At 39.1% G+C, this 19,576-nt stretch overlaps 1 protein-coding gene across 2 annotated transcripts; it reads left to right on the top strand.

Moving 5' to 3' along the window:
• The first annotated feature begins 4,463 nt into the window (after nucleotides 1-4,463).
• On the top strand, nucleotides 4,464-19,160 carry letm2 (leucine zipper-EF-hand containing transmembrane protein 2). Of its 2 annotated transcripts, none has more exons than XM_070904096.1 (11): nucleotides 4,464-4,678; nucleotides 5,403-5,471; nucleotides 7,975-8,512; nucleotides 10,925-11,068; nucleotides 12,263-12,406; nucleotides 12,801-13,004; nucleotides 13,627-13,746; nucleotides 13,929-14,048; nucleotides 14,648-14,746; nucleotides 15,870-15,938; nucleotides 16,809-19,160. In XM_070904096.1, exons 2-11 carry the CDS (start codon nucleotides 5,425-5,427, stop codon nucleotides 16,863-16,865), a joined length of 1,542 nt encoding a protein of 513 aa, XP_070760197.1. In that variant the 5' UTR covers nucleotides 4,464-4,678; nucleotides 5,403-5,424; the 3' UTR covers nucleotides 16,866-19,160. The 2 variants fall into 2 exon arrangements, with proteins under 2 accessions (XP_070760197.1, XP_070760198.1); XM_070904097.1 differs by lacking the exon at nucleotides 4,464-4,678 and adding an exon at nucleotides 4,839-4,843.
• Nucleotides 19,161-19,576: the final 416 nt, after the last annotated feature.

Raw genomic sequence — 19,576 nt, forward strand, 5'->3', positions numbered from 1 at the left:
CTTAAACAATAACAACAACACACTCTGTTCACTCAAAACCAAGACAAACAAACCACTCAAATACCTTGGTCAAGATCATCTCATTTATCCTTCACGCAGCCCTAAGAAATGATAGAACATGTAGCACCATCTTGACATTACATATATCAGACCTACTCTCTGCATGACCATGTGGTAATTTAATTTAACATAAAAGTTTTTAGGCATAATATAATCTGATATTCTGAAACTAGATTTTTACACAGGGAAACTGTACAGCTAAAACAAGCCTCAAGATAAGGTAAAACTGTATGTCCAGGGCATCCTGGTGGCCTTGTGGTTAATATGCATGTCTGCATAACATATAAATGCAACATCCCCAGTTTGATTCAACCAGGGACCTTTGCTGCACGTCATATTCAGTCTTTTCTGTCTGTATCGACACTGTTAAACAGTCCAAAAGAAATTATCTTGTAAAACCTTGTCAACCTTGGGACTGGGGGCCTTTGGGAGCCCCAGGGCAGTACCACGTTTTGCCTGATGGGTAAGCCAGCTTTGATGCTTTACAAAGTCATAAAATATCATGTGACATGCAGGTCCATCCTGGGAATACATGCAGTATCACTCAAATCTAACCTCAATTCCTAACAAGAGCTGAAACGATTAATTGAACAATTTTGATAATCACTTCAGTAGTATTTCAAGCACAAATTCACCGGTTCCTGCTTCTCAAATGTGAATATTTATTGATTTCTTTAGTCTTCTGTGATAGTAAACTGAATATGAGTTTCTGACTGTTGATCAAACAAAACTAGCAACTTAATTATCTTGATTCTGGCTCTGGGGAATTTGAAGGGCCTTTTTCACTATTCCATACACCAAATGATTAATCTATATGTTAAAATAATATGCAGATTAATCAATAATAAAAAAAAATGATGGTTAGTGGAAGCCCTGATAAACTCACAGGGCTGTCTGAATGTTAGATGCCAGTGGACAATAAGTGGACTTTTATGGTTAAACTCCAAAAACGGAATCAAATCCTCAGCCACAAATCCCCACCAATTATTTTACACTTGCTCTCATATCTCAAAACAAAATCCAGGCAGCTTGTGACTTCTGACTCCTCTTTGATAGCCATTAATCATCTGTGTAGTGCTTCTTTTTCACAAGCTGTAGATCATTTAGAGTTTTTATTTCATCAACACAAACACATGGTGGCCTGCTACCACAAACAAAACAAAGAGCAGCTACCAGGTGTCTGGTTTGCCGTCATATACTTTGGCACTTTTAATATCTATCGTGGTCAATTAATCAGGTTAAAAGAGTTGAGGCTTGCATGCTCACTAATCCACTGATTGTGCTTTAATTTGAGAACAGGCTGCCCAGCGTTGGCAAAGGTGGATAACGGTGATGTAAACATCCATAAGGTGTCAACTAACGGTCACTAACTACATAAATGGACTTGTGGTGTTATTTTGGGGCTCATATCTGGGGTGGTAAACATTAATACTTGGCTACAACTGTGTGGTTATATTTAAAAAACGACTGCGCAGACACAAATATTTCCACTGAATGATCTTATAGCTTTCTGCGATGTTAGCCTAAAGCTACCTGGCATCAAAGGGGGATTGTCTTGAAAAGGATGTGACCAGTTTTAGCCGTTAGAAAATAAACACGACACGGGGATACGAACGTTTGTCTATTGTCACGCGCGACTAAACGGTTTGCAGTTATTGTTTATCCGTTTATGAGCGTTACACATGGGAGAAGATGAAAGGGGGAAGCTAATGTTGGCTAGGCTAACATTCCATTGCCAATATGGCTGCCTTTGCCCCTTTAAATCAAATTGTCTGGCGTGATTATACCTCCATCACTGGCGGTTTGTAGAGAAATGTGTCTGAAAATAAGATAGCTACGACCAAATTATCGGTCCGTGCGGAGACAGAGAGGGGGGGGCAACAACATGCATCAACAGCGGCAGCAGCTATGGCAAACACGCTTATCGCTAAAGAGGGAGAGCAAAGGAGCAGCACAGATTTTGATGCCGAGTCGAGAGATGCAGGGAAATAAAATAAATAAAAAAATGCCAATACCTTCAGCGTGTCCCATTCTAAACACATACACCAGCCAGCAACGTTTCCTCGTTTAATCTATAAAGAAAAAAAATCAAAAAAATGCTGTAATATAGATAAAGCGCAGGCCTTTCCTTTTTCGTTTTAACGCAATTCTCAACAGAGAGGAGGAGGGGGGTTGTTACGCTATCTGGTCGCTGCCCAATCCAAATGCTTGGCTCTTCCTCAATGTAGGGCTGGAGCATTTAATGAAAACCCCTGCGAGAGACAGATATGTTCAATTCTCGCCCCCCTCCGGTGTGCAGTCTTCTTAATAATAATAATCTCTAGCTCCCTCTTCCTCCGGTTTAACAAAAGCACTCTGCTTTTTTAGTCCAGGCCTGGTTGGTCGGTGGGTCGGGTCTCCAGCTCAGCGCCAAATCACACAGATCCAGACTTGAGGGGTTATTATCAGGAGCACTCCGGGATGTGTAGTTCACTTCTGATATACTTTAACAGGAAATAGTGTGGGTGAAAAAAAGGCGTAGAGGATCAAATGCCTGTAATAAAAGTCACACCTACATTAAAATGAAAGAGGAAATGCATGTGTCATGTTTCATTTGAGGAGGTGGAATATGTAAAAAAAAAAAAAAAAAATTAAAGTCTAAAATTTATTTTTTAAATGGCGTCATCGTGGTATTTAATGATTAAGGTTGTGAACAGTATTAAATAATTGTTTCTTAAAAAAATAAATAATCCCACCCTAACCACAGCGATGCAGATGCTGTACTGTAGTAACGTTTGCACCAGTGTCTCTGATTGGCTTTTATGCGCCTCCTCGCCTGATCTGTAGCAGAGACGAGGGGAGACACGAAAAGACCTCTCACTCGGCCTCTATTTCCTGGTACCACAATTGTTGTAGTCCACAGTCTATTTTGTGTGTACCACAACGCTTTGGAAGACTTACATTAACAAATTATATTAACAAAGCGCATTTGTATTATAGTGGTAGTGCTATCTAGAATTTATATATTAAAGTATCTGGACTGAAAACCTGAGCGTGAAATTGTTGTTGACCTTGTTGAAAAAAATCTTAACTCAAGGCCCACTTACTACCTTTTCTTAGGGCTTTTAACTCGTTTACAACGTACTATCAGTCTTAATTAATAAAGAGAGATTAACAATCAGCCATATATACCCTGAAAAGGTTTCTGTTGCATCTTACTTTTGTGTCCACAATGCCTGCACATTATATATATTATATTATAAAATGCCTATTTCAAGCTCTGTCCACTTTATCCACATCAATGACATGACCATTTTATCTTGATATTTGGCCTGATGAAAACAAAAAAAAAGGTACTGGACCTTAATGGTTGCTGTCTGGCTAAAGTGTAAACTGCAGGTGACATGATGCATTTCTGGCAAAGTGGCCAGTGACCACTATACCAAAATGTATGAGCTTGTGCACAGTACAATGAAGGGTAATGTATGGTGGATCAAATAGGCCATTTGGGAAGCAAAATTAGCTGAGAGTGGTTGAAAGCTGCACAAAGGTGAAACTGGTGTGTATTCAATGTATTGTACGTATTGGTTATCATTATACAGGGCCCCTAAGCTGAAGAGTAATTGTATGTCTTGCAAACCCGGTCTACATGATGACTCACCATCTTTCAAATCTCAAATAATTATGAACAACAACTTAAATTAGGTACTATAATCTGGGTGTAAAATGAAGCTTGAATCTGTATGGCCATTTTTTTGCTTCAAATTTATTCTGAAAATGATTTTTAGGAAAATGAAATAGGACAAGTTGGACAACATTTCCATGTTTTCAATAAAACATTTAAATAGCAGAATCACTCTGACTCAAATTGAATCTGTCATAAGCAAATTCCATAATTTATCCATACGAGAAGGTAAATTGTGAACATAATAATTTGTCAAGCTTATAGGCAAAATACTTATTTAAAAAAATATTTTCACACTCAGAATCAGAATCAGAATCAGAAACTGTTTATTGCCAAGTAACATACATTAGAAGGAATTTGCTGTGGTCTGAAGGTGCTATTGTTTTGATAACAAATAAGTAGAATATAAAAGCTAAAATAAGAATAAGAATAAAAATAAAATAAGATAAGATAAATGCAGTTGTTATTTATCTTATCCTATTTTATTATTATTAGGTTTTATTCAAACCTATCTATTAATTTCGTAAAATAAAATGCCTGATTGACTGAATTGAAGTGATTTCGTTTAAATTTAAGACGATCCAAGGCAAAACAGCAGTAGGAAATTGGGCAATTTTTAACCACCGAGTAATTCATCTGTTCCAAATATAGACGATCTTCGGTCGGTTCGCGCACAACATTCACGCATGTACAGAGTGACCTTACAGTGCAGCTGCCTGCGAAGGCTGCACACGCCGACTGGACGGTCAGGAGTTGATACACGACGCACCTAGAAGCGATTTAAAAGTATAAACCCACCGTAAATGGGTTTATCATCACACCAGCCGTCACTTTCGTCTCTGCCGTTTACCTCGACCGATTGTTGTGGATGGATTATATTATTCACGTCTCACCGAGAAGCCTTACAACGCCCAGTCAGCAGCGACAGCCATAGCTCCGTCATTGACGCTGGAGGTTAGTGGGCTCGTCATCTGCGGACTGCCATTTCACTAGCTAGCTTAGCATACAGCAAGCTACATCCATTAAGCTAACTAGCTAACCGGTCAGGCTAGCGGAGGGTCCTTGCTAACGTTAATGGTGAATTTGCTAGCACAATGCTAATGTGAATCTGATGTACCGGTAAGTTTTAAAGGTTTCTGGAGTAGTTCTTCGGTAGCTAACATTAGTGGACAATGACGATAGTATTGCGGATTTCCTCCTCGGTTTAGCATTATGTTAGGTCCATTTAACAGTTACTGCTTTAGCTACTTCCTCACGCTAGTGTAACATATGTGAGTGTATTTCCAAATTTCTATTATTGATTTTGATGGAAACTTATACCGTTTAGCGTTACATTTACCGGACTGATGTGTGGTATCTGCCAGATAAGTAACGTTATGAGTGCTAGGCTGTGTTGCTGTTGTGGTGTTGTTACATAATATTGAGCTAGCACGCTGTTAGGCTGTAGCGCTCATGCTAATGTTAGCTCTGTTATGTTATGTCATTCATAGTTAGCTAACTTTCAAAGCACAACGTCTGGCGCCTGTCTGTTTGGCAGGAGACGGCGTATGATCGGACATATGTTTATATATTTATGTTCTGCTCTTTGTGTTTTTCCTGCCAGTTGTTGTTGCTGCACCATACGTAATTTGACACTTGCATGCTCTCCCTCCGTCTTTCTCCATGTGTGCTCCAACAGACTACCGCAATCTACCCCTGCAATGGCCGTCTTTAGTCACCAGGTGCTCCTTGCAGTCACAAGATCAAGGTAAGTAATCAGCTACATGGCTACACTTGCCAATATTCTGTGAGTTAGTGAAACAAGAACTCTTGTAATGCAAAGCAGGCTGTATCCCTAATGAAGTGCATAACCGGTTCTCTTCACAAAGTTCAATGACTGTAATTACAAGCTCTTGAGTGCAGTCTCTGCTGTGTTGAAGGAGGGTCAAAAGCATGGGCTGTCTCTGTTTACATAGCAGTCTGTTGCAGTGAAGCTTATTTGATGTATCCCATGACCCAAGTCACACACAAGAGGTACACACACACACAGCTACAGTGGTTTCTACTGATGACGCAAGATCAGAAACTGGGCTACCAGAGTAAAACTTATTATCACAGTGAAATAACTAAGCAGCTCAGTTTGCTTCATAGTGTCAGCTGGTTCAGGGTTGTCCCCCTTTTTTCTGACCTCACTTTCAGTACCTTAAATTCTCGTGACCCCTTCAAGTAGATTTGTTACACAATTTTAACTCGCTTGTATATTAGGGTTGGGCGATATATATTACGAGAAGATATATACCAATTTGTCAACTGTCAGACTTAACCATGCCATGTATACTAAGTTAACTGTGCTTTTATTATCTCTGGATTTATTTGGCCACCATTGCACTAGAACTGTTGAATTTACAGAATTTAACTTCAGGTATTTTTTCTTTTTGATTAGCCAAAAACAGCTATTCCTACCTGGTTATTTTATCTGTAGTTAACATGTTTGTAAACAATGTGTGATTTAATTGGCTTTGCAAATGTTTTATGAGGATGGAAATACATTTGACACGTTTATTAAACCTCAAGGATACATGCATTTTTTAACATGTATATTGAGTATTTTGATGCCAGGTGTGAACTGCACTCTGTCTCAACAGGTTGCAGATACTAGGTTACTATGTTATTAAAACAATACATTATGCTGTTCAAGAACAGATGAACGTTTCCTAGAAGTAGCTGAATGCAGAGGCTTGAGAGGTGAATGCGTGGTGTGACGATTCACCAAAACAGTTAAGAGTCGAAAAGAATGCACATTACTCTCTCAAATGTTTACCTACAAGACTGTATCCAGCCATTGTATGCCATAACTAGTCTTTTTTTCAACAGGCTAATATAGTTTAATTTGACATATTTTAATAGAAATCCCTTCCTATTTTCTTTTTTTGTACATAATTGGTTACTGGTTGAGTACATCTTTGGTTTAGATTTTTTTTAGTATTTAAACAAATGACAAAGTGGATTTGTTTTCACAATCACAAGTTTTAATTTTTATTTTCTTTACCTGCTGAACATCTTACACAGTAGTAATAGTAACAGTTTAAAATGTTCCTGTGTGTGTGAAGTTTGGTTTATTGGCTTGCAAACACTTTACTGATGCTAACACTGAACAAAGGTGGTACTTTACCTACTCAATTTGTTAATCATTAAAGCAACACAGACATAGGAGGAACAGGTTACATAAGTAGATGTGGTAGTTTTGCTTAAAACTGCCTAACATGCAGACAATGAGGAGCCTTTTTGAGAGACAGCCATAGTTTTGCTTCTTTGTAATTGGTTGTTGAGTATACGGTAGCCAAGAAGGACCAAACAAAGACATGTGTAAACAATGCATTTTGATGTGTCACTAAGTTACCTCTGTGAGTGGTGCAGTGCTGAAATGATTAGTTATGTCAAACATTTGCTGGTTCAAATTCCTCAAATGTAAGGATTTGCTGCTTTTCTACATGTTAAATCTTTGTAAATGACACAAAGATTGAATATCTTTGGGCTTTTGGCTGTTGGTCAAACAAAACAAGCAATATGAAGACCTCATTTTGGGTTTGGAAACTTTTTCACTGTTTTTGGATATTTTAGACTAAATGACTAAACCCCTGCAAGTCTATCAGGGCAGTAACCAACAATTATTTTCTGCAGATTATTATCTTTTTTAATCAATCATTTGGTATATAAAAAGTCAGGAAATAGGGGAAAATGCTCATCAAAAATTCCCAGAGCCGAAAGGCGACATCGTAAAATATCTTGTTTTGTCCGACCAAAAAAAACCAAACCCAAATATATTCAATTTCTATCGATTTATAAAACAGAAAAAAAAGCAGAAAATCTTCACATTGGAGAAGCTGCAACTAGAGAATGTTGAGTTTTTATGCTTCAGAAATTACTTAAACATTAATTGGATATCAAAATAGTTGACGATCAAGTTTTTGTCATCGACAAATTGTTGCAGCTCTGGGGTCTGTAGTGATGTATTTAAAATCTAGTGGTCTTCACTTTAAGATGATGTGAAACATGAGAAGTCATAACCAGAAACTGTTTGGCACTTTTACTATTTTGATATATCTATTGATTGGTGAATTAATTAATTATCAAAATTGTAACTGTGTATTGTTGATCACCTAATCAGTTCAACAAGTACACATTTGATCACGATCACTACTTTTTCTAACGACATCCCCTTGCACTATATTATGTAAGAACTAACCAGTTTTTCTTGTCTGTGTCAACAGGGGATCCTATTTGTTGTCCAAGAGGCACAGCTGCTCGTCTCTGTCTTCCAAAGCCTATCTCCACATAGACCCTCCCCGCCACGTTTCTTCCTTATTCACACTCAGGCACTCCCGCTACTGCTACCCCCACTGCTACAGAGGCCACGCCCTTGGCCGTGGCCACAACTCCGCCCTGCTCGCCCGCTCTCTGCACAGCTCAGGTGTTTGGCTCCAAGACATAAAGCAGGAGGACTCTAAGGCCTCACCAGCCGCTGCCCAGGATGCTTCTCTGGCAGCAAAAAAGGACTCTGTGGTCGCTACACCCCAGCCCCCGCCTCCATCAACTCCCACTCCCACAGCCGGCACCACCACAGCGGCCTCCGTCCCTCCGGTGCAGGAGAGGGCAGTCTTGAGAAAGTCTCTGTATCAGAGGATTGTGGACGAGTTGAAGCATTACTACAATGGCTTCCGGTTACTTGGCATCGACATCAAGATTGCAGGCAGGATGGTGTGGAGGCTGCTGCACGGACAACTGCTCACACGCAGGGAGAGGAGAAGGGTAAGAGAAGCAGCATGTACATTGTATAGTGTTTGTTCTTGTTATTCTGTCTGTCTAATGTTACAGGGTTTATTTATCCTCAACTGTCAGGCACAGGGATCTAGATCATTTACAGTCAGGAAGTTACTGTGTCATATACACAAGTTGGGTTGGTGAAACGTCTGTCTTTTATATAACATTACATTGCAAACAAAGAACTGTTTTGCTCCGTTTCTAAAACACAACTCATCCGAAATGAATGATTTACTGAAACGTGATATTTTAATGATTCAACATATGAATTTATGATGAAAATAGTTGTTAGTTGCAGCCCTATAGTAGTGATTTTTACTTATTTACCTGACAAAGCCAATTTTGATATAGTCAAGGCTCCGTTACTAAAACTCAACTGAAGAGTTTTTTGACACCATCCAACCAGAAGAAATAATTGGAAATTAAGTACATCTTACCCAAAAGTGTAGCTCTTAAATCGTTTAATTAACAATAAAACACGACATAGACTTCAATCTCACCTAAATCACATAAAAAAAGCAAAGTCAGTTAAACCATTACACTTACTAGTTTCTATTGGTAATGTACCTGAAAGTAACTGTGCATACAGATCTTTGACTTTTGCTTGAATTCTGCTTCACATTGACCTCTATTCCGTAGCTTTTCATGAGATATTATAGTTTAGTTTTGTACCAAACATCAACAGACCACCTTTCCACACTTGTGTCCCAAATTAATTTGAAGACTTTGTTCCTGTTTTGCGCTGGCCTCCTGTGTTGATCTGCTTATATTACTCTCTGGTCACAACAACATGTCTGTCTGGTTCCTTTACAATCATCTGGTTTATTTTCTGTCGTTACAAAAGACTCGGCTGTGGAAAGAGTCATCCTGTTCTCCTCCCATGCTGTCACTCTTTCTCTGGGTCGTTACCATTAAATCAGTGAGACATATATTTTATGGCTTAAGGGTTCCTTTGAATGTTTCACACATTAACATGTCAAACAGGAATGTGTACTGTGTGTTCCTGAAGTCGAAGCGAGCAGCAGCAGGCATGCAGTTGTGTGGTACAGTGGTGAGACAGACCAACCTGTAAATGATTAGCAGTTTCAAGCATTGAACGTGTCCGAAAATATAAAAGAGGGAGATATGAGGCTGGACTGTCTCTTTGTTTACTGACCTGCAGTGAACAAAGTCACTATTAATACAGGACAGACACATTTTTCATACAAAAATGCAGAGCGTTACCTCGCTACAGCTTCTCTATTGTGAGGATTTGCTGCTGTTCTTGTGCTATTGTCTCTATAGTTTTGTTTTGCTCCTGAGCCCAATCAGAGGTATTAAATATTGATTGTCCGCTGAGTCGGAATTAATATTATTTTCTTGCCTTTTAAATGATTATTTCCTGCATCATATAGCTGTATGGTACAGGAAGGTTTGTGCAGGCACTTCAGAGGCTTGATATACCTGGAAAATGTTGCTGAAATACATTTAAAATAGATGTGACTTTAGTAAAGCTTGACCACAACTGATCTTTCAGGCTGATATCAATATTTGGGTCTGAAAAATCTGATACATTTCAGCCAATTTTAAATGTTTTAGATGTACACATAACAAATATAGTTGATGAGGATCCTTCAGATTGAATCAATAATAATAAACCTGTCAGTGCTCTATGGTGGACAAACTATCTAATGGAGACACTGTTTCTTAAGTTCCTCAAACATCTTTGCTGCTTCTGCAATGTTTTGTTACTTATTGGTTGACCGACACTCCCATGCTGATTATATCTGATGAGCTAATATCAGCTGATGGTATCAGCCCAGCCCCAGTTTATATTTATGTATTTATTTTAATCCTAACTGGCTCTGCTCACATCACACTCGCTGACGTGTCATTTATTTATTCTCCACTGTTCACTTGCTCACAATGATGTGAGCAGTTCCAGTCTCAGAAAATGTGAATTATTCAATCCGTTTTACTCATCTTGGCTGCTGAAATGTGTAGTCGGTCAGTAACAGGTGATATTATGCAAGTCATGAAACAACGATCAGACGATGTGGTCAGCTGAGCTAGCCTCGGTTGTGTTCAGAAACATATAAATGTAAAAACAAATGTTAATACCGTCTGTAGTTAGAGAAAACACTGGTAGATAAATGAAAAGGGACATTATTAGTGCGTGTCTTGCTGACTGATGGTGGTGTACACACATTGCAATATGTGTATGTACCCTCTGTGACCCAAGTTCTGCTCATGCCAACAATATTTGGGCTATTTTAGAAGAGGACTGGCAGAGCTTCAGTGCACTTGTAATGGATCTAACTTGCAAGCACACCTCTAAACTCTTGGCCATGGCATGAATACTGGCCCATGTTACCATCCACATCTTGTTGACATCAGCATTGTTTTCCTTTGTGTTTATAGCTGATGAGGACCTGCGCTGACCTGTTCCGTCTGGTGCCCTTCATGGTGTTTATCATCGTTCCTTTCATGGAGTTCCTTCTTCCTGTCTTCCTGAAACTCTTCCCAGAGATGTTGCCCTCCACCTTCGAGACAGAGTCCAAAAAGGCATGTATTCATGTACACACAGACAAACACGCACACACTGCCGCCTGAATGACCTCATGACAGGGTTCATTATGATTATATAACAGCTCAGATATGGCTTTGGCTGCTGTACTGAGAACCTCTGGCTATGCAGGCAGCTGACTTTATCTAATCCAGGCAATTTACTTTGGGAGCTGTAGCACAGTATACACGTGTTCTCCACACCTGCAAAATGCTTTAAAAAGCTTCACAAAAGAATTATACAAGAATTGAAATATACCAATAATATGATGTTCGTTTTGTTAACTTTTAATCTCCTGTAAAAGAAAAGCAGCAGGTTTCTGTACTCGGTCCAGTTGACCCTGATGTTCCCTGGTTGTTCTGGACCACGGTTGAGTGATTCGCAGATATGCTCTCGTGCTCCTGGACGGCACAGAGGCCTCTGAAAATGTGACTGAACATAAGAAGTGATTGTAGATTACAGTACAGTGTCTAAAATGGGCTTTGAGATACCAGAGGGAAATGTAAAATATATATTGTGATTTATACATGATATTATCTGCAGTGAACCAAAGGCAAACCTTGTCATGGGCTTTTTTGTAGGAAATATATATGTGGCCCTTTTTTATTATTTATTTAAATATTTATTCAGAACTGTCTCCCTGATATATAGTTTTTGAATTGTAAAAATCAGTTTTGGGGCACAAGCCCTTCAGGTTTCTATGTTTTGCCTCTCTATTATGAAAAATATTGATCTTTTAGTGCAAGAGAAGACATGCAAATTAGAGCATAAATATGAGCTAAAAGTAGGCAGCAAAACATGGTGCTTCTGAAAGAGGTATAATATTATGTGACTGGAAAACAGAATAAGGGAAACATAAAGGAAAGACCCGAACAGACAACAATCCAAACAACACATTAAAGCACATTTCTGTTTTTAGATTTTCATTATCTGCAACTGTCACGTTGTTTGTGAAGTCAACAGCTTTTTGTACTTGACTACCGAGCCTACATCTTCTAAAATATCCAACTACCACAATGAAAAGTTCTCTCTCTGTAATATTGAACCATAGAGAGCTTGTAATGTAATCAACACAGTGTGGAGAAATCCGTCAGTGAAGACTGTATTAACTCCATTTTAATGCATCAAACGATCTCTGTATTTGAAGTATATTTTTTTAACCAACCTGTGTCCCTTCCCTCTTCTTCATGCAGGAGGAGAAGCAGAAGAAAGGTCTGGCAGCTAAGCTGGAACTGGCCAAGTTTCTCCAAGAGACCATCGCTGAGATGGCTAGAAGGAATAAAGCAAAAGCTCTGACAGAAGACGAGACACAGCGCTTCTCCACATATGTTCAGAAGGTAAATTACAGCAAAGTAATAGTCCCAATGGCAGCCCATGCACACGTTTTATACAGAAAAGTCCATTTTTTGTTAATGCAGTGCTGTTATTAAGGTTTGACTGTCGCCAGCTAAGCATTCAGCAAACTGGACAAGATGCGTAGAGGATCTTCCATAATTAAAAAAAGCTGCATTAGTGAGAGGAAAACATTATGGAGAGTAAAGGAGCAAAGCATTTCTGACTTTATCGTAACTGAAATGCTGCAGTTTTGAATGTAGTATTAATTTAAAAAAAAGTAGTTTGTCCAAATAATTTTTTTTATTGTTGTTAATTCTCCTGACAAATAGTTGTTGAAACAGCTGGTCTGGAATCAGATAAAATTTGCTCAGCCTGGTTTTTCTGTGTCCTCGTCAGGTTCGGGGCACCGGCGAGCAGCCCACCACGAAGGACATTGTCCGGTTTTCAAAGCTATTTGAGGACGAGCTGACGCTGGAGCACCTGGAACGCCCCCAGCTGGTGGCTCTGTGTAAACTGCTAGAGCTGCAGCCCATCGGCACAAACAACTTGCTGCGCTTTCAGCTGATGATGCAACTCAGGACCATCAAGTCAGACGATGAGGTGAGGTGGAGGACTGGGACATGGTTGTTTTGAGGTTGAGGGACCGTCGGCATGATTTTATAGTCATGAGAAGAAGAAATAGACAAATGTTATGAAACTAGGAAGTGCCATGCTTGTGGTTTTAGCCCATTTCCTACAAACTGCCTTTACTACAGCTAACTATTTCCCAAGAATACCAGCTTTTTTATGTATGTCCTATCTGTCAGGCAGACATACTATAGATGTCCATTCATGCTATCATGAGTTAATAAATAATCCATCACAGTAAAACCGTTTTTTTCTTTTTTTCTGCCTCATTGCAGCAAAAAGCCTTTTCATAAAGTCCAGAAATCAGTCAGGAATCAGTGGTTCTCTGGAACGCCCACAATCTAAAAAGTTTGGTTAAGTTTGAAAAATGGTTGGCAGTAATGTACATTATCACACACAATGGAAATTCGTAGGTAAAACTACTTGAATGGGCTTTTTGAAGATATTTGAACCTCTGCTGTCCTCATGTTTAAACTAATTTCACATGGAACTAAATTCAGATTTTGTGTTATTCCAGTTCCTCTTGATGCGTAGCTATCATATTTTCTCATGCTTGTGCAACAGATTTTTGATTTCCCTCTCCATTTCTTCACAGATGATTGCAGCAGAGGGTGTGGCAGCTATGAGTGTGTCAGAATTGCAGGCAGCGTGTCGTAGTCGAGGGATGAGGTCTCTGGGTCTCACCACTGACCAGCTACGTGTGCAGATGCAGCAGGTAAGCAGCTGGATGTTAGTTTGTAGTTTTTGTTGCTTGACAGGAACTAAATCCTGGTTTCACAAATGTATGTTTGAGAGTTGCTGAAGAGTGGAAAGATTTTATAGAATGACATTGTCTTTGTGAAAGGAAAGATGAATTGTTCATTGTTCCCCATATAATAAATGTTCTTCTCCATCTAGTGGCTGGACCTGCACCTGAAGGAGAACGTTCCTCCATCGCTGCTGCTGCTCTCCAGAGCCATGTATCTGACGGACCTCAAACCAAAACCCCCAGTCATCCCGCCTGTTCCCAAACTAGAGGTTCGACCTTTACAATCTATTTAAAATCGTGCAGGCCGCACTGTTTCTCTAATCTGTACATTCAAGTGAATATGAAAGTTATACCCAGATTAACATTCCAGCTGTTTAAATAGCTGGTATGCAGGTCACTGATGTGTGGTACGTTCAGTGCTCTCCTTATGGGAAGCATAAACTGTTTCTGTCAACTTATTAGTAACCTGGGCTGCAACAAGTGATTATTTTCACTAATGGATTAATGGTTTAGCCTATGAAAAATTAAAAAGCAGTGAAAAAACCGCCCATCACAACAGCCAGAGGAGGCGTTTAAATGTGTGACGTACAGTCCAAAACCCAAAGATATTTTATTTATTATCATATATGACAAAGAAATATATGTATGTATTACTATACAAGTAAATGTTTAGCATTTTTGGTTGAAAAATGACTGAAACATATAACCGATTCATTTTCTTTTGATTGACTAATTGAATAATGCAGCTCTATTAGTAACCCTAAACCCCTAAAGATCTCTACAGCCATTGAACAAGAATTAAACCAGAGTAAGTCTTCTTTTGTGGGATGTCGTCCGCTCATCAGATGTTTTGTTGTTATTTTTGCAGAAAGCTACTCCTCCTCCAGTGGAGAACACGGGAGCAAACACGACCTCAGTCAGTCCTGACATGTTGGCGGACCCTGCTCTCATCATCAAAGACAGACCGGTCAGTGCGCTCCTTAAAACACAGACACAAAACACACAGCAGCAATGAGATAAGATGAACTGTATTGATGAGAGAGAAAGGAAACTGGGTCATCACTGCAGTTAAGAATAGATTTCCGTCAAAACGATAGAGGTATTTGTCATACTGGAGGGGCTGTAAAACAGTCCAGATTTCAAACTCGCTCATATAAGCTACATGTAGAATTACAAAACATGAAAGTGTATAAAATCAGAAAAACTTTCAGTCATCGGCTTGTTTGCAGATGTATGTATTCATTGTCCAGTATCAGAGCAATTACACAGAATGAGACAGTGTTCATCTTTGGGTTTATACCAGAGTTATAAAGCAGATAGTCGGTATATCTACAAATTTGGCGAGTTTTGGACAAACTGAAGGATTAAGTACCGATATTCCTTTTATGGATTAAGAAAATTCTCCAGCTTCTTAAAGGAATAGTTCAACATTTAGGGAAATGTGCTTTGCTGTGAGTTAGATGAGAAGATTGATCCCACTTTCATGTCTGCACAGTAAATAAGCTACAGCCAGCAGCTGGTTAGCTTAGCTTAGCACAAAGACTGGAAACAGGGAAACAGCTAGCCTGGTTCTGTACAAATGTACAAAAATCCACCTACCAGTGTATCTAAAAGCTCATTAATTAATAAGTTGTATATCATTTATTTAATCCACAAGCATTTTTACACTTTGGATTTTATACTGATTAAGCACTATTTATCTGTTTCCCGTCTTTGTGCTAAGCTAACCGGCTGCTAGCTTCATATTTAACCTACAGACATGAGAGTGGTATCGGTATTCTCATCTGACTCTCAGCAAGAAAGCGAACAAGTGTGTTTCCCAAAATGTCAGAACTATTTAAGCTTAATAAACCGAACATACCCATCAGGTTGTCTTCAAAATGCCTTGTCACACATGACAAAAAAGAACCGTTATTCTTAGCTCATGGAACGTTGACCCTTTGGAGATGCATGTTTTTTCCAGGACAGCAACGGGAATAATATATGAATGATATTAATACACACTCAAAAACATGTCTAGAGGGGTAGTTGTATCCTGCCGTACCCTCCATTTTATATTTGTCTTATGTTTCTTTTCATGTGTGTTGTAGGTGGAGGAGATGAGAGACAAGGCTCCTGTGGTGTCCGACAAACCTCTGACTCCTGCTGAAGTCCTTCAGGTGAGCACCCGTTGTTCCTCGGACATGTAGACTACACAGAAACCAGTATGGGATTTGATGCTACACAGGGTTTTATAATCCAGTTAGCGCTTCCTAATCTTTCTCACATGACATGCTAATCTCTCACAGCGGGACACAGCTACTATTCTGGAAAACCAGCAATTCTGCTAGACCGAAAGTACTCGAATACAGTAGAAAAGGTATAGAGAGTGGTTGGAAAGGTGTTTAGTCTATTTATATATATATATATATATATATATATATATATATATATATATATATATATATATATATAGACGTTTGACAGAGTAACCATCATGAAAACGGAAAGCTGCTGGCAAAATTGAAACTGAAGGAACAAGTTAATCTGTGTGAGGTTTAAAAATAGCTGATAAATATAGACCTATCACTGTCTCGCACGCTCCCAAGTGATCTTTTTTAAACCAACCAGTCATTAAAACAGATACTACATGACATCAAAACACAAAAGCCTGCGTGTGTTGAGGTTTTTAATGAGATTGTGGCATCTTTGAAATTATTCTGATGGCAAACATTTTCTTTTTAGAAAAGCGACACAAGCTAGTTGTCTCTCTCTCTCTTTCACTCACTCTTTCTCACTTATTTGTTCTCTGTCTTTGTTTTAAGACTACTTGGGTAGTCTGTTAAAATAGCCGTTGTTTAAATGTCAGTTCCATTTAAAAAAATGTCACTTAAAGGCTGTGAGCTGTCAAATGAAGGCAAAAATGTTATAAACATTTAAAAAAATTTGTATCATGTCACATGGCACTTCCCTGGTAGACTGTTTAATTAATTGTCAATGGGAATACTGGACATTGAAGTTGTATTAAAGTTCTGTGACCTCTTCCACAGGCTAAAGCAGCAACAGAGGTGTCCCAGAAGAGCAAGATGAGTGCCAACGGTGTGTAAAGAGGAGCAGGAGCCTCTGGGCTGAAGGGGGGGCGGACTCGCACCTGCCTTGTGTCCTCAGCGGGGGAGAGGGATGACAGGGATGTAGTGGTCGGATGACGGGCCATTAATGGTCTACATTTCAGTAGCCCTCGGTTATTGTAACGCTCCTCCATAAAACCCCTTCTTCTCTCTTTGGACCAGAGGGAAAGGAAATCACCGGCTCCGCTCAGCATCGTGTCTGGCATGTTGATGATGCAATTCATTTTTGTACCCTCAACTCTCCTGCTTTCACATTTTTGCACTCCGTTCTCTGTAACTCTCCGTTAGAGCTAGACAAACTGGACTGGCAGACCACTGATGGTTTGATTTCTTTGACTTAATGTCCTGGAAGTGACGCCCCAAACCGCTCATGGCAGAGCCTGGTCAACTAACTGTCTGATGGTGTCTCCCTACAGTCTAGACGGTCTCCTCCTCCTCCTGTAAATTTGTAAATATCCTGTATATTTTTGTCTTGTCTTACATCACAGCAGCAGCAGCTTTGTACATTTTGCTATGCAAAGGCCTAATGTTTTTCTCTCTTAGCAGTTTTATTTTGTTTTATTTGGAAGTCATCAATTTTTCAGAAATACTTTGCTGAACTTTTTGGTTCAGTAGCTGTCCCTCCTTCATCTAGTGATCCGCTGGTGGACTAGCAGATTTGGACTGGTCCTGGCTCTGAACAGGGTGACATAGCATAGTTGCTTGCTGCTGTAATTAGCAAACGAAGACTGGTATATTATTTAGAGAGAGGTCACTCCTTAAACCCAAAGGTGACTGTGGTAAAGTGCATTCTGCCTCTACTGGTAAGCCACTGACCGGGCAATCTATAAAAAAAACAAGAAATTGCCGATTTTATTTGCATATACAGTGTATGTATTGTGTTTTAACACTATGATGCTACGATTTCTTTAAACCGAAAAGAGAAAATACCTGATTGTATATTATTAATATGGGGGAGAAGCTAAAATCCTGAAGCCACAAATGAGATTAATGTTATTTTTGATATTGTGGCACTCAAAGAGGTAAATGTATAGTAGTACGACTGATTCGCCTGACTATCCTACTGCATTAAGCTCTCATAAATATATGACCCTAAAAGCTGTTATTGAAAGTTTACCACATAAATGTGTACTGTATAAATACAGTTTTGTGTGTGTTCGGCAATGTTTAAGATTTTGTAATCCTGCGCCCCTTATAAAATATTTGACATTGTTGGAGTAACTGACGAATTTTTCCTCATTGATCCATCGGCACCTCCCAGAAGTGGATGTCATAAATAAAAGGATATTTTTTAAATAAAGATTGCTCATGAAGATTTATATTATTGGTTTTACATATGTGCCTAAGATTGAAGGGCGATTGTGTTTTTGTTTGCATTTTTCATCAGAGAACAGATTTTCTATATTGTACCATTTGTATTTTGGTTTGGTCGTTAACCGCGGTGTATTTAAAAGTGCCCAGTTGCACCTTTTTCTCTTTTAGTTGAATGTCTCCTTCCCCCTTCCCCCAAATTTGATCCAAGTATCAAGCCCAATCCAAATGAATCTTTCCTTAAAATCATCAGCATTGATACTGATGAAAATGCAATAACCTTTTCAATCAGCTCTGCGCTGGTGGTGCAAAGGGCATCAAGAAAATAAATAGTATAAAAAGAATCAGAATAGTTGCTTTATCGTCTCTGGTTTGTGCTCTGCTGCCATATTTTAAAGGTTTCCAAGATTTTCCCTGATATTCTGAGCAGATGTGAACTGATTTGTGCAACATTTATGGCAGTTGGTGCTTCTTAGCAATACCTGTCGAGAAAGACGTGTCATGTTGATGTGTTTCACCTCAGACTTGAGTTGATCTGCTGGAAGGTTATCTGTTTCTGCTGTGCCCCTGAGACTGAAAAATGTTGTAAATGTCTTTCCCCAATTATTGGACAGGATGCATTCTTCCGCATCCACGGTTCATTTGTCCACAGATGCTCCATCTTGTCCTGAATGACTTTCTCTGTGTCAACTCTTGGAGCAGTGTTTGTTTCCTTTTCATTCATCAGCATTATAGTGTGTGTTGACAACTCTGTGCCTGTCTATTATTACCTACTGCTACCACAGATGGTTCGGTGCATCAACGCCATCATGACGTGTCCTCTGTCTTCAGATTTGTTTCCTTCAGTTCAACATTGCACTGCTGTCTAGTTACTTGTTACCCTGCAGTAAATTTACCATGGCAAATGAGTGTTGGGGTGATGACAAAAAAGAATTCACATGATTAAAATCATGAAACCCTTTACAGTCGTGTCCTATCTCTCTTTGTTGCTTGTGAAATGGGAGTGAAAACCAATTTATTCAATTGTTCTGTGGAAATATTATCTGGATGAGTGAGTTTTTGATGACTTTTTATCCTCATTATTTTGAGTTCTCAGAAATGCTCATCACAACAGGATTTTAAATGTTTGGTTTTTCATGGCCAGCAGGTGGCACCATTTGTATACAAGAATCCATGCCTAAACCAATTTATACAAGGCCAAGTGTTAATGTATATATTCATTAGTGTAATCGCCTAAACACAGTAGTTTAAACCATGTCTTTAATCACAGAAGAACATCAGAGTTGTTGGGACTTTAAATTAGTCCACATCGAATGATTTGTGATTTCTTCTAACGTTTCTTTTGTCTTCCTCTGCTATTGATTTCTTTGCAATATATG

Source organism: Enoplosus armatus, chromosome 4, assembly GCF_043641665.1.
Source record: "Enoplosus armatus isolate fEnoArm2 chromosome 4, fEnoArm2.hap1, whole genome shotgun sequence".
Lineage (NCBI taxonomy): Eukaryota > Metazoa > Chordata > Actinopteri > Centrarchiformes > Enoplosidae > Enoplosus > Enoplosus armatus.

Excerpts from the sequence above, each read along its gene's own strand:
- letm2 (XM_070904096.1), top strand. The coding sequence starts at position 5,425 with ATGGCCGTCTTTAGTCACCAGGTGCTCCTTGCAGTCACAAGATCAAG. Across the intron at positions 11,069-12,262 it reads TCGAGACAGAGTCCAAAAAG|GAGGAGAAGCAGAAGAAAGG; the intron begins GCATGTATTCAT and ends TTCTTCATGCAG. Across the intron at positions 15,939-16,808 it reads CTCCTGCTGAAGTCCTTCAG|GCTAAAGCAGCAACAGAGGT; the intron begins GTGAGCACCCGT and ends CCTCTTCCACAG.